The following is a 13803-nucleotide window of genomic DNA, read 5'->3' as shown; positions in this document are numbered from 1 at the left end:
AATTACTTGGTGACGAAAAGTGAAAAATTTACTTATTTCTTGAGCAAATTAGTGAGGTAAAGTTGTTTCAATGCCAGCTGAATGCTTGGATCTCAGGTACTGTGTAATCTGAAAGTAAAGAAACGTGTGCATCTTATAGCATTCTGCACCCTGCACAACTGTGACCATCTCAGACACCAGTGGTACATGCAGTTCAGCCCATCTCTACTCGCTTTCATCACACTCAATAGCTGTGGCTTCACCTCTGACTCCAGGCGAAGCTAACAAAACCGCCTTTGTTGGTAACAAGACCAGAGAGTCGATGGTCAGCTTTACGCATTTGACTGGAAAGGACGGGACAGAGGTGCAAAGAGCTCTGCGGGTGCAGTGGAGGGTAAGGGTGCAAGTGACGCGGTCCCTGGGCTCCAAGTGCGGACGTACCAAACCAGGGCGTGGCCCGGGCCACAGCAGGCTTCTGCAGAGCAGGGAGAGTGGGCAGCCTGAGGCACGGTCACGGGTGGGCGTGGACCTCAGCCCCAGGGGCGTGTGGCTCCTGATGGGGAGGACACGGTCCCACCAGGCAGATAGCAGGCCGGCCCCGCAGGCATTCCCCAGACTTTGCCTTTTTTAATACAAAGCATCACATGTCCTCTCCCCCAGCCATGCAAACCCTCACCTCTGCTGAGATAGTGAAAGCAAACCACGCCGTGTACCATCGATGCTTTTCTCTATGCTCATCTCACACACACGCACGCACACGCACCGTCCCCACGCAGCACTCCTCCCTCCTCTGTCCCTCACGTCACGTGAACCCTTCCGAGCCCAGAGTGCACTCAGGGACCGTCGGTATGTGGTGAGCGGCGCATGGAGGGGGCCCCTTACAAGTGGCTATATGGGGTTGGGAAGGCAGGTTCCGGAAAGCTTAGGAGATTCTGAGTGGGGAATTCAGCCACAGACGAGGGACCCTGACACTATGTGAGGAAGGGAGTGACAGAATCGGACCTGTGCTTCAGAACACACAGGTACAGCTGCTAGAAAGCCTGGGGTGATGGGAAGCTGTGTTCTCTGAGCTTTGGGGACCCCAGGAAGGGAGAGCAGAGAGGCCCCCCAAGGGAGTGGTCCATGTGAATCTGTGCTCCTCTTGAAACCAAGAGGGTCCTGGTCTGTGCAAATACTTCCACTAACAGCACGAATTGTTTGGGCACGCACTTGCTGAAATGCCACTTAAGCCACAAGTATAAAAGGACTGAGGTCATGCAAAACATTAACCGCTGTGAACTGGGCAAGAACCCCCCTCAGCAGACGGCGGGGGCGGGGGGCAGCGTGCTCACAGGGACAGCGGCCAGGGACGCTCTGACAGCTCGCGTGCTCTCGCGATGACCGAGCCTCCAGCGAGAGCCTGTGTGCTGGGCCAGGGGGCCTCCAAACAGAAGTTTAGATTTTAGTTTCTCCTTGTAACCTCCTTCCCTTCTTCTCTCTTTGAATATTTCGAGTCTATTCTAAAGTAGACGATTGTGTTAGCTCCTTAGAGACCATCCTTTTATCACTCACTAGTGACTGCTTGTCGTTTCTGTCGTGCGTCTCGGGTTTCCTGAGCCTCCCCGCCTCTCCCCATCGCACCCCACACTGTGTGGTGGGGTCCTTACTCCCTCCCTTCATCTTCTCAGCAACTTTCAGGTTCGATTCCAAAGCCACCAGCATCTATTTGATGGCTACAAGCCTCCTGGGAACCACTGCACTGGGAGTATCTGTTCGTTCCCATGGAGATAGTTAAGATTATTTTTGTATTCTGAAGTTTCACTTTACAACACAGGGATGTGTTTTTATTTATTGGGTTTCAGTATTGGGAGTCTTTAGACCAACTAGGCACAAGAAAGTTTGTCAGTTCTGGAAAAATCGCAGCCTTTATTTGAGTAATGCCGCTTGGGTTTTCTTTATGCCCTTTAATTTCTCATTTGATCCAGAGAAGCCATCTTTCATGCATCTTAATTCCCGTTTCATATCACCCTTTATGTTTTCATGGGAAATTCTAGGTAATATCCTTATATCTATTTTCTAGTTTGGTCATTTTCTTTTCAGTTCTGTCTAATCCACTTTATAACATATGGACACAGCAGTGAATTTACATGACAGGTCTTGTTTCTAGCTATTGTTTGTTTTTAATGTCTTTTTTCATACTAGATGTTTCTTTTATTGTGGTCCCTTTTTCTTTTGGGAATCTACTTAATAATTTCAAACATAGCCAATATCTATAGTCTGTTACAGTCTGTCACTCCTAGCACTTTTGTTGCTCATTCTTCTGTCATGTCTTCTCACCCCCTTGAAGTTCCTTTATATGGGTTGTAGTATTTTATTGTATGTTTTTCTACGGGGGTGGGGTGTTTAGTGGAGGAGGAGTCACATGAATCTGTGTTGTCAAAGACTGTCTTGATAATTTGTGATTTTGATTCTGCCACAGCCCTCGGGGGCCAACAGAATGATAACTGCGCGGGAACAATGTTCACTCTGATTTCACCACGTGGCCCTTCCGCAGCACACAAGTAGTCGCGACTCAGCTCGCACACCCACCCCCGCGTGTGTGCCTCTTGTTGCAACTTTACATCCACCCAGGACCCTGGAAGTGTGATAAGCTTCCTGTGGACTTTCTCAGGCCAGTGTTTCCTACAGACAGGGAAACCTACTGAGATTCAGGCTTCCTTCCAGGGGCACGTCCCCCCAGGCCTCGCGACGGCAGCTGCACTTCTCACCTGCCCGAGTGTTACAGCTCTTCCCAATCCCAACATCCCTCCTGGGTGTTGTTTCTCAGGGGCTACGGCAGGCTTGACACGTGCTTACCTTCCAGTTATCATTCTTTCTTAATTCTCGGGACCCAGGGGCTTCCCTTTCTTTCACTGAAGCTCAACTGAGCACTGAAAGCAAATTCTGATACATATCACACAGCGAGTTTGTGAGTTTGTGGGGGGCGGGGCAGAGATGCCGCATCAGCTCAGCCTCCCATGCTTTCTGATGTCCCGCGCCACAAACTGTGAGGGGAGAGCATCCCTCTCTTACCCCAGACACTCCAATTTCCAGTAAAACACTAGCCATTTTTAGGTTCTAGCAGACAGATGGCTGGAGTGGAGTTCTATCTTCTCTCAAAAATCAGTTGAATTCCTTAGTCCCTAAGCAACACTAATTTTGTCTAGAGTGGTGGCACATGTTGGCAATGTAACAAATGCCGGGTACGCTCCACTAACCATCCGAGAACGGAAATCAGTAAACCGCATTTTATCTAAAGCATGCAATTTAAAAGGTACGCTCTCAAAATGAGGGGGGTAGCAGTTGTACTTGGAAAGAAGACAGCCTCCCTTTCCAGGGACTGGCATGGAAAGGGGCTGGGAGGGGGCAGAAATGCTTCTTTCGAAACCCTGTGATGCTCAGTTTCCAAAAAGCAACCTTGTTTTTCCTCAGTTGTAACGACGCCTTTCGATCGCAGGTGATATATATTCAATGGCACAAAACTGTGAAATTTCCGTTTAGAGTCTGTGGGGAAATCGTGAATATTTGCATTTAAACATCAAGAACACTTGCTACTAACACAGGAAAGAACCTCCACTGTCCTTCCCTGAGGTGGGAGGGGACAGGCAGACGCCCAGCTTCTTCTGTCTACAGTAAAGTATCAGTCTGTCAGTCTGTGTGTGTGTCCAAAGCTCCAACAGCACAACGCAATTTGTGTCAAAGTTAAAAAAAAAAAAGTTTAGAAAGAACATCTCATACCTTAAACTTTTTTAAAAACCTCTATTTTGCTTCTGAGACGGGAATTCTACAAGTAACGCTTCCCAATAATCCAGTGCATAGTCATGTCACCACAAACGTCCACTGCTTTTGACACTACAAACCTGAGGCCTCCTTCACTGAAAACTCTTCCGTGCTAACATCTGTCCCCACATTTTATAGCATATCCCTTTTGTGCCAAATTTATATCGTAATAGCACATTTTATTTCTTACTTTTAATCAGGTTAAATAACACATCCAAGACATTGTTATCACTCTGTCGTGGACTGTGAATCAGTTCTCACCCGGCCACGCACCAGCACCTTGTTCCCACACCAGAAAGTCTATTTGCCAGGAGGGCAGACTGAATCACAGAAATGTAAACAAACAGACAAATCCATGAATTGACACGTGTGGTCCTACCCAATGTCCGTAGCTGTCCCTGTGGTCTGGTTAAAAAGCAGGTGGCATCATGTACCTGTCAGTACGGCTTGAAATGGATCATATCCTCTCAAATTATTTTCCTGTACAAAATTGATGGGTGACATCATACAGAACCCTTAGGAGCACTTGAGATAGAGGAACAAAATGGTCTTCTTGCCATGTAATATCCAGTTATTGCCAATATCTAATAAGTAACAGGAACCACCAGGAAAATGATACATATTGAAACAGTCTTCTTATGTTACTATAGCAAATTATTTTAACAAATAAGACTGTTGTTAGTAAATTTTAAACTTATTTTTTTATTTTTTATTTTTGGGGGAATAGGTCCCCAGTTAGCGAAACACTATAGTCACTCTGTGCTTTCGACGGCACAATAAAGCTGATTCACTAAAAGCCTCCTCCACTTTCCTGCTCCTCTGTCAAGATTCAGAGTTGAATTGTCTGCATTTTCTGAATAGGAAAAAAGACACTAACCAATACACCCATTAAACATTTCACCCCATAAAAACAGTCATCCAGATTTCAGAAACCTTGCCATGTATTTGCATATTGAAATTGTGATCTAGGTTTTATATACAACTAAAATTTTCAGTTCTATGAAAAACAGGCCACAGCATTACAGGGACCCATCGCTGCAGAATTGGAGGTCTCTAGCATCCTGTAAACTTTGTTCCCAGTCTCACTGGCGTGACAGATACTATCATCTGAGCCGATGCTAATTACTCAGTCTGCACCTCTCTCCCAGAGAAGTCATCATTAAAATGCAAATGGGGGTGCCCACTTCACTGGCTGAGCAGTGAAAGACTGCCAACAGCTTCCTGACAAGAAGGAGAGACGCTAAATGAGTTGATGCCTTAACCTTCTGGATGTAACGAACACCAGGCGTCCAGATCTGGAACATTCTGTTTCCAGCCTCTGGCTCTGATTCTTTCTGTATGAAGGTGTTTGTCAGTTAACTGATAGAAGCTGCTGAAAAAATTACTGAACAAAAAAGCTGATTTCAGATTCCACTCAGTGCACCCAGCCAGCTCTCACTTAGACTAATTACTTAAATTATTTAAAAATGTATGAATATTCATATGATAGTGCTTTTCAAAAAACACAGCACAGCTGAGACCATGCCATCAAATCATGCCTCGCCTCCCTCTCGGCTTTGGAGTGACTCCACCTGCATATCTGAACTGCCAAATTGCTTCAGAGATGCACAGCAGAGCGGAGATGGGTGGGGGGCAGGCGGCAGCTAAGACACCATCGCCCCATGTCCGCCTTCCCTGGACGGTCACCTGCCCCTGCCCGACCGGGCCAGCCCTCAGGGTGTCCTCCACCGACAGCTGGCCTCCGTTTTCCATGGAGTCAACTTGGTCTCACTCTAAATATTCCTTGTATTGCCCCCAGGGCAATAACAAACATGTGTCTTCCCTCTTCTCGCGACACTTTAACACCTTGGGTGCGGCTGACAATGTGTGTGATGAGGAAGCGGTGCCAGAGCAGGCTGCCGGGGAAAGCACGCCCGACCCGGGCCAGGACGGCTGGCTCTGGTCAGCCATCTGAAGGCACAGGGCATGCGGGCTCTGGACCTGTGGCCACGACACTTGGGTGCTGGTGGTGTGGGAGGCTGGGTGGCCATCAGGGTCAGCCTGGGGCCACTCCACAGTCGACGCCACTGCTGTGATGTCCACTGAGCGAGGACCCCCGAGGGAACTCTCCAGCCTGACTCAGCCTCAGCACCCGACATGAGTGTGCTGACTTGTTGGGACCTAAAGCTGCTCCTGTGACAGCAAACAGCAAACCCCTCTCTACACAGCCCACGTAGCCGTCCCAGGGAATAGAAACAACAGACGAGAACACATGTTGCCGTGCGGGCGAGCTGCGGTTTCTCCAGTGTACACAGCGCATGGGAACTTCCCCCAGCTGTGTGCGTGTGTGCATGTGTGTGCTGTATGTTTGCGTGTGTGTGCATGTGTGTTGTGTGCATGTACGTGTGTGTTGTGGGGGATGACAGAATTAAACACAAAGACAGAGCAGGACACGCATGCTCCCTGTGTAGGGACGACAACCGACAGATGCTGACAAGAAATAATGAAGTGCCCCAGTGCCTGGAGGACGGCACCTGTGGGCGAACTCTCAGTTGGCGACAGCATGTGAGCTCGCTGGGCGGCGGAACCACACCTGAAACCACTGACAACCCTACCTTTGACCCTGGAAATACCAGGGTCCCAAGTCTCATGTTTCACATGACAGCAAAGCTGAAGACTTCCAAACCTGTCACTGACGTTACCATGGCTGTTTCTATGCATCACATTCCTAAAGAATGCAGGAAGAATTTTGAAAACTGTCATAATACCTCAAGTATGGAAACATTGGAGAAATCGGGTTTTGATGGCATTTCCGAGTTAACTGCATATTCAGTTTTTCTCAGCTCATGGGTGGAGGAGACATCTGCAGCAAGTGTGGTGAAGCCTACACAGCACCACACACACCGCGCCTCCCCCCACCGGGCCAGCACCACCGGTCCGCATGGCTGGGCAGGGCCGGCCTGGGCTATCTCCCTGTCTCCCTGCCCCCTCCATCTCCCCCATCTCCCCATCTCCCTAAGGCTGTTCGGTTTCTAGCCATTCTGCCTGTATCTGCTGAGAGCAGACAAGAGCACAACTCTGGTGAATTCAGAGTCCCCATTCATGCAGCAGCTGTTCACCATCTTTTCTTTATCCCTTCTTATTCTGTCATCAAAATGTGACATGAATTTTGGCTTCCACTGTTTTGGAACAGACTTAACAGACTGTGTACTCAGGAGCTCCACCTTTAAAGGTACTCAGAGGTGGTGCAGCTCAGCTGAAATCCGAGTTCTAACACACCCCGCACCTCGTGGCTGCCGGCAGCTTCAGCAGCTGATGGCCGTCCTGCCGGCCGTGCCCCATGTGGGGCTCACAGCACCTGGCTGTAAGTTTACAGACGAGAAATACGCATCTCCAATGCTGACGCTTATTGCCTGGAGAAAACCAACTACAGCCTCTAAATCCGAACTAGGAAAGGCATTTGGTCGTGACATGGGACAGCAACTTCCCTTCCGAGAAGAACTCTCTCGGGCCACGCTCTGTGTTGCTCACTTTACTCGCTTTTCCATCAAACACACCGAGTAAGTTCCCGATGTTCCGTGCGCCCTCAGCCGGCCTGTCACCGACTGGCACCATGAACGCCACGCGTGAGCCCGGCCCCGCCCGCTGTGGGGCGTCCCCGCACACTCACCTTCCGGCTCCCCGCACAGCGCGCACTGGGATTCTGCGGAGAGAGACAGACAGGCGGTTACTCGGCTGCGGGTCACCCGGTAGCACCGCACAGCACTGCGCCCCCTCACCACGACCCCCACTCCCACCCCCACTCGTGGCCCTCAGCCAAGGTGCCCCACCCACGGCACCGCAGACGCAGCCTGCCCACCTCACGCCTGCACTAAGTTTACTCCAAGAACTACCACTGGCGAATGTTTTCTGCATTACGTTTTTGTGCCGTGACGATGTCACATTTATGCACGTGAAACGTTTTCATCCTGTACGTGCACAACACACACCGACTGATGAAATCAGAGTGGTCTACTTTACCACGTAATTTTAATACTAAACCTTACCTGGGTTACAGCCGTTACAGCTCATTTCAGGCACAAATGACTATGAGCCAAAGTATGCACTACATTTCCGTAAATCACTAAACCTGCGGATGTCGCCTGAGTCCTAATCAGGTGGCCCCAGGACAGACTGGCGTTTAGACGTCAGGGTCGGGGGTTGAGCACGCACAGTGCACGCGACTGCAAGTCCTTCCAACATACACGTCCTTCATGGGAAGGAGTCCAGACTTGGGGCCAGGCTGACGTCAACCACTGTCCATTTTTCTGTTACTTTGGGCAAATGACTCACCCCCTCAGCTGTACAATGGGGACAATGACATCTGCATTAGGGACAGGAGGGGTGAGTGCCAAGGGCTGGCTCCTTCCACGCCAGCTCCCGGGGGCCAGTGCACACTCCTGTCCAGTGGCAGCAAAGAGCTCACAGAAGACACGGCATTTGAGCAGGAGCTTGAAGAACAGCAGGTCTGTTCCCACAGACAGAAACATGGGATGAAACAGCCCACGTCAAGGGACAGGCCTGGACAAAGGCAGAGAAGCAGGTGACAAATGGAGAACGGGCTGGAGGACAGGCTGGGGAGAGGGTTCATGGCAGACGAGGCAGGGACGATACCAGAGAGCAGTTGGACAGGAACCTGAACTTCAAAAGAGGACCTGAGATTTGGGGGGGACCAAAATTAGGAGCCAACACTGGATTTGAGGTGGACAGTAGCAGCGTGTTTGTCATTCTTCAGGCCCATCCCATGGTGGCCTGGAACCAGATGCTGGGGGTGGGGACAGACAGGCAGAGGGACAGGAGAAAGCCCACAGCCGAGGCTCAACTCACGTGTGTATAGCAGGAGGGGTGTGGGGAGGGGGTCCGACGGAGTGTAAGAGAAGACAAAATTGTTCTCCAGAACTAAGCCTGACTGAAGGGTCCCGACTTCTAGGAGACGGGATTTACACCTGGGGGACAGACCTAGGGCTGCTGCTCCCTCCCCTCAGTGGGTGGAGGCAGGAGGGGACAAGGCCCAGGCCACCGTAGCCGACGCTTGGCCACTTCTGCTCTGACTGCGGGGCAGGACAGATGGCACATTTGCCTTTGGCACACAAAGCGTTGAGTCCAGAGCCAAGTCACTGGTGACTCTGTGAGTCCAAATGGGGCATCCAGAAACTGGGAGCCCAGCCACTTGAAAGGAGGGGCCAGGCACACAGAGCTTCCCTCTTCTCTGAAGCCACGAGCAACATGTGGCCAACATGCAGACACGCCTCAGGCCTGAGGTCCCCGCGACACGGCAGCCAGCCAGGTATGAAGCGTGTCCCACAGCCGCTGTGCAGAGCTGACCAGGAAGCGTTTGGCGCCCTTGCCGAGGGTCTGGGTGGGGGCCTCTCGCTGGGGTTCAGGGGTGTGTCCGTCAGTTTGTCCTGTGTGTCAGAGGCCAGGCGCTGCGCTAGTGTCTGGGCTGCAGGGGACACAGTGCTGTCGGTGGGGAAGGAGGGAGGCAGAGACAGGGAACCGATTGCAGATGTGACCACTGCGTCCCTCCCCAGGAAGGACAGGACCCCAGGGCCCACAGGCGGAACAGCAGCAGTGCAGTCATCTGCGTGGACAGTGGGAGCTCAGCCACCACACCTGTCTGCCAGAAACCTGAAAGAGACGCTTCCTGTGTCACGAGGAGCTGCTGGCCAGAGGCTCCTGGCAAGAAGCCACAGAATCGTACAAACACAGGCTGTTGAAACCAGAAGCCCAGCCCTGAGGGCCTCCTCAGGAACCAGAGATGGAGGCGTTCTCGGCTCCAGGTGGGTCTGCTGGCCCTGAACAAAACATAAAGGCTGCCAGAGTCGCCCCCGACAACGGCTGAAAGGCATCATGCGTGTTCCGAGGCCGCACTCTGAGGTCCCAGCACCAGGGAGCCCACACAACATCTTTAATGAAGACTCTGAGTTTCAGGGCAGAGAAGTCACTCCACACTGCAGATGGTCACACTCCAGGTGGATGAAATCCTCTCGCTGTTCACACTGCATGCGAGGCCACTGAACTGACTACATCAAGGGACCTGTCTGAGGCCACATGTGCCCTGACCTAGGCTCTTTTCACGGTGACAAGGCAGAGCAGAGACCACAATCTTCCCAGTGCTTCAGGGAGGCACCATGTGTGCAAGGAAGACAGGTGGCTGCCCGACCGCCACTGAGCGCACCAAGCAGCTGAGGACAGGGATGGGGGAGGGGGCCAGCCTCGGGGCTCCGGAGGAGCCTGTGGAGACTGGACTTCACCCCCAGCCCCACCGTAGGCCACAACCACCCTCCCCCGCCCCCAGGAGGAGCAACATTCAACACGGGCAGTTTACTTGGGCCATGAATCAGAAACTGGTTTTCACCACTCCTGTAACAGCAACCTGAATTTGCATCCAAAGTGACCCCCAACGACAGCACTTGGCCCAGTAGATTTGACCTTCATCACGGGTTATAGGTGAAAATTACCCCAAGTTCAAAGGCAGTAATTGCACAAGATCCCAGCTCAGCACTCGGTCCCTTCAGGGACTTCAAGTCCGGGAACTGGCGCTCGTTCAGAGAAAGGTGGCAATTCAGCCAGCGGCATATCGACCCCTGGGGCGCAAGCCTTCAGGTACCACCACTGCACGTTCAACCGTTAGGACATCTAGGTCACATCCTCTCAAAGGTGATTTCCAGCCAGGTCATAAGGAAGAGCTGCCACTCTGTGTGTTCTAAGCCCAGGACACAAAGCCACCAACCTGTGACTATGCTGCACAGTGTGACAGAGCCTTCCCCTAAAGGGCCATCCTCTCGCTGGATGGGGGATTCTTAGCGGTGACGGGGCTGTGGCTCTTTGGGGCACACGCACCCTGAGCAGAGGGGCTCCCCTCCAGGGGCACGTGGAGCTCCCGGTGCCCACGTGGCCTGTGCACAGTGAGTACTCTGGTTGGAAAGCATGCGGGGCCAAAGTCTTGTCCCCTCACTTACACGGGTCACTGTCTCAGACATCAGTGCCCTCACCATAAGAAATACAGTCTGAGATAACAGCTCAAGTGCAGACCAGTGACTCATGTTGACGGTGGCCTGCTGGCCTCAGCATGATGACACTTACTTCCCCCTCCCTGACCATGTCCACTCCGAGGGGTCTCTCCCTGTCTGAGTGAGAGCCTGGCCAGCTGCACTCTGGCCTCTCCTGGTCCCTCTCTACCCTGTGTCCCCTAGCTCAGAAAGCAGCCGGCTCTCGCCAAAGCTGGGGACTTCACCAGCAGGTAATGAGGTGCACTGAGCGTAGCCCGTGAATGTGGCTGTATGACTTGTCTTGCCCCAGGGGTCCGGGGAAGTCCCACAGAAAGGCGCTGTCTGACGTGCACAGGTCTCCCAGCGGCAGTGGGACAAAAGCAGTGGAAGCAGCGGGAAGTGCCTGTGCCAAGGTGACAGCCTGAGCTGTGGTGAGCAGCGGGTCCCTGCTTGTCACCCAACACTGTGACATGCCTTTATGTAACACACACGGAGCCTAGAACACACCGAGCTCACATCACCAAAATGCTCTCTGACGCAGTCGGAGTGTCTCGAACCCCAGTCACACGGCAGCGCAGTCCTAGCTCACATGAATAGCAACACAGGAGGCCGCCGCTCCTCGGTACAGAGAGCGAACGAGAGGTCATGGCAGCAGAGTATGAAGATGGCTACCGGGAGGGTTTCTGCAAGAAGCAGCAGCAGCGACAAGGAGATGCCAGTGGCCGGCTGGATTGTGAGGTGCCCGACAGGATGTGACCCGGCCAGGGTCGGGTGACATGGAGGCCACATGGAAGACGGTGCCTGGGAAGAAGGTGAGGTGCCGTGGCAAGGAGGGCCACAGGGCGAGCTGGGGCATGGGTCATGGCAGGGCTGGGGGTCATGGCTCCTGAAAGGTAACAGGGGTGTCATGTCAGGTGCTCACTTCCCCCCAGAGAACAACAGCTGGCAACCCCAAACTGGCACCTTAACCAATGGTGGCCAGGGAGACGGAGGGAGGGAGTAGGTGCGACAGGAGCATTCGCTGGGGCTGCGAGGGATGAAGGCGGGGCCATTGAATCGGCCAGTCCGGTGACACCTGTGAGGGACAGTGAGCCACCAGCCAGCCCGGTGGCAGGCTCCTTCCGTTCTAAGTTGCTGATGTGACAGTGAGACCGCTGGGAGACACTGGGCAGCTGACGGCGCTTCACTTCATCACGATTTCATATCAAAGTAACTGTCACACGTGTCACAGGTGTGTGAGGCTCATCGTGAGGAGGCCACTCAGCGGTTTTCAGTGGGCCCTTCGGAGCCTAGGTTTCCCCATCTAGGCCCCTGTAAGGGGGGAATCTGACCTGCTTCTGGTAGCGAGTGACACCAAGTATCTACACGGCGGAGCCTGGCTCTGAGCTGGAGCTGGGGCTCTGCCGGGGACACTTGCTGTCCATCTGGACCCATCCTGCTTTTCTGCCAGAGCCCCCGCCCCTGCCCCGCCCACGGCCCCGCCCACGCCTTGCAGCCCCGCCCCTGACCCACAGCCCCGCCCCCACCACCACGGCCCCGCCCCGTGCACGGTGGGATTCCGTTACCACGAGGTGGGTCTGCTCGTTTTACCACTTCCCTGAGCAACAGCCATTGAAAAGAATCCACAGTGTAGCGGGGAATTCAACTGGGTACTCTGAGACCTGATTGTCATTAGCGCAGAGTGTCACCTGAACCGGAAGACTACACGCACTCACACTGTTGACACCAGACACGAATGGGCCTGCTGATCACAGAGGCTGTGACCCACACCCACAGCAGACGCAGCCCCAGGGGGCCAGGTGACTCCCATGCTCACAGCACAGTGAGGGGCCAGCCTGCCCTCTCTTTGGCAGAAGGAATGTACCCTATTTTAATCTTCTGGGGAAGAGGAATGGCTGCGTCTCGGCTGAAAATCCATAAAACATTTGATCCGTGGAGGCTGCTCTAAATTCACGCACGTGGTTTTAGAGAGGCGGCTTTCAGCTGCATGTGAAGTAACGGGCACACCCAGCCCTTCCGTCCCTCCCTCCTGCAGAGCATGGTGACAGCCCCCGTGGCACCCCTGTGACCCACGAGGACTTGGGTGCAGCTGAAGGAGCCTAGGTCAGCTCTCCAAGGGGCCCCGCCGGAGCAGCGCAGCGGCGGACACAGGTGCCGCTGTGGCTGCCAAACTCGGCTCCACAGAACTGCCAACGCCGCAGAACTCCTGGCAAGGCCAATTTCAAGATCACTGTCGCTAGGAGACCCCTCTCCTGAGGCTCCCCAAATCCCACGTGAAGGTGGAAAGCATGGGTGCTCCTTCTCAGGAAGCAGACACAGTGCGCTCCGCTCTGAGCACGCTGTCCTGCGGCACCGGCGCTGCGTGGGAGGCACTGCTGTGGGCAGTGCAGGTGGGGCAGGTGGGCGAGGGGCAGCAGGCAGAGTTTGGGGCTGGCACGTGGGTGGGGTGACGGGATGGAGGGCAGCATTGGGCTGCGATGAACTATACTCATCTGCTGCTTCCTGCGTCCTCCTCTGCCATCCTCCAGCTGGGACAGTGACTAATGGGGGGCGGGGGAGAGAACACCATGTCAACCTTTCTGCTGAGTCTCCACGCAGCCGCAGCCGCAGATGTGTCCTGGGCTGCGTACTGAGAATCGCTCCTTATCAGGAACCGCTGCAGGCGAAACCACCCTTGGAACAGGAGGCGGAGCGCAGGGTCGGACCTGCCACACCACTAAGCCAAACACCACTGTGCATGGGAATGGACCCTTTGCGAGCATCAGATGACAGGCACTCACTCACCCAGGCACGTGACATGAGACAACCTAATGGGAACAAGGTGACTGTAGGACACGACATGACAATACACGACATGCAGCAATACGACCATATGGTGACATGTGACAACATGACTATATTCTAACACAACTATATGATAATACTTGTCACATGACAACACGACTTGACATGTGACATTACATGACTATAGCAATACATGACACATGCCAACTATGACAACATGACCACATGATAA

General features: G+C 53.3%; 1 protein-coding gene across 6 annotated transcripts in view; it reads right to left on the bottom strand.

The window, feature by feature from the left end:
* DLGAP2 (DLG associated protein 2) overlaps positions 1 to 13803 on the bottom strand; it is a 442191-nt gene that overhangs the window by 190450 nt on the left and 237938 nt on the right. For 3 of the 6 annotated variants that reach the window (XM_074329259.1, XM_074329258.1, XM_074329262.1), the window contains one exon: positions 7427 to 7459. The exons of the other annotated variants lie outside the window; for them this stretch is intronic. In XM_074329259.1, coding sequence (XP_074185360.1) covers positions 7427 to 7459 — 33 coding nt within the window. The remainder of the gene's footprint in view (positions 1 to 7426; positions 7460 to 13803) is intronic. 6 annotated transcript variants of the gene reach the window in all.

This window comes from Rhinolophus sinicus, linkage group LG04 (assembly GCF_036562045.2).
Source record: "Rhinolophus sinicus isolate RSC01 linkage group LG04, ASM3656204v1, whole genome shotgun sequence".
NCBI classification, from domain to species: Eukaryota; Metazoa; Chordata; class Mammalia; order Chiroptera; family Rhinolophidae; genus Rhinolophus; species Rhinolophus sinicus.
This window is presented reverse-complemented; position numbering and strand designations above follow the sequence as displayed.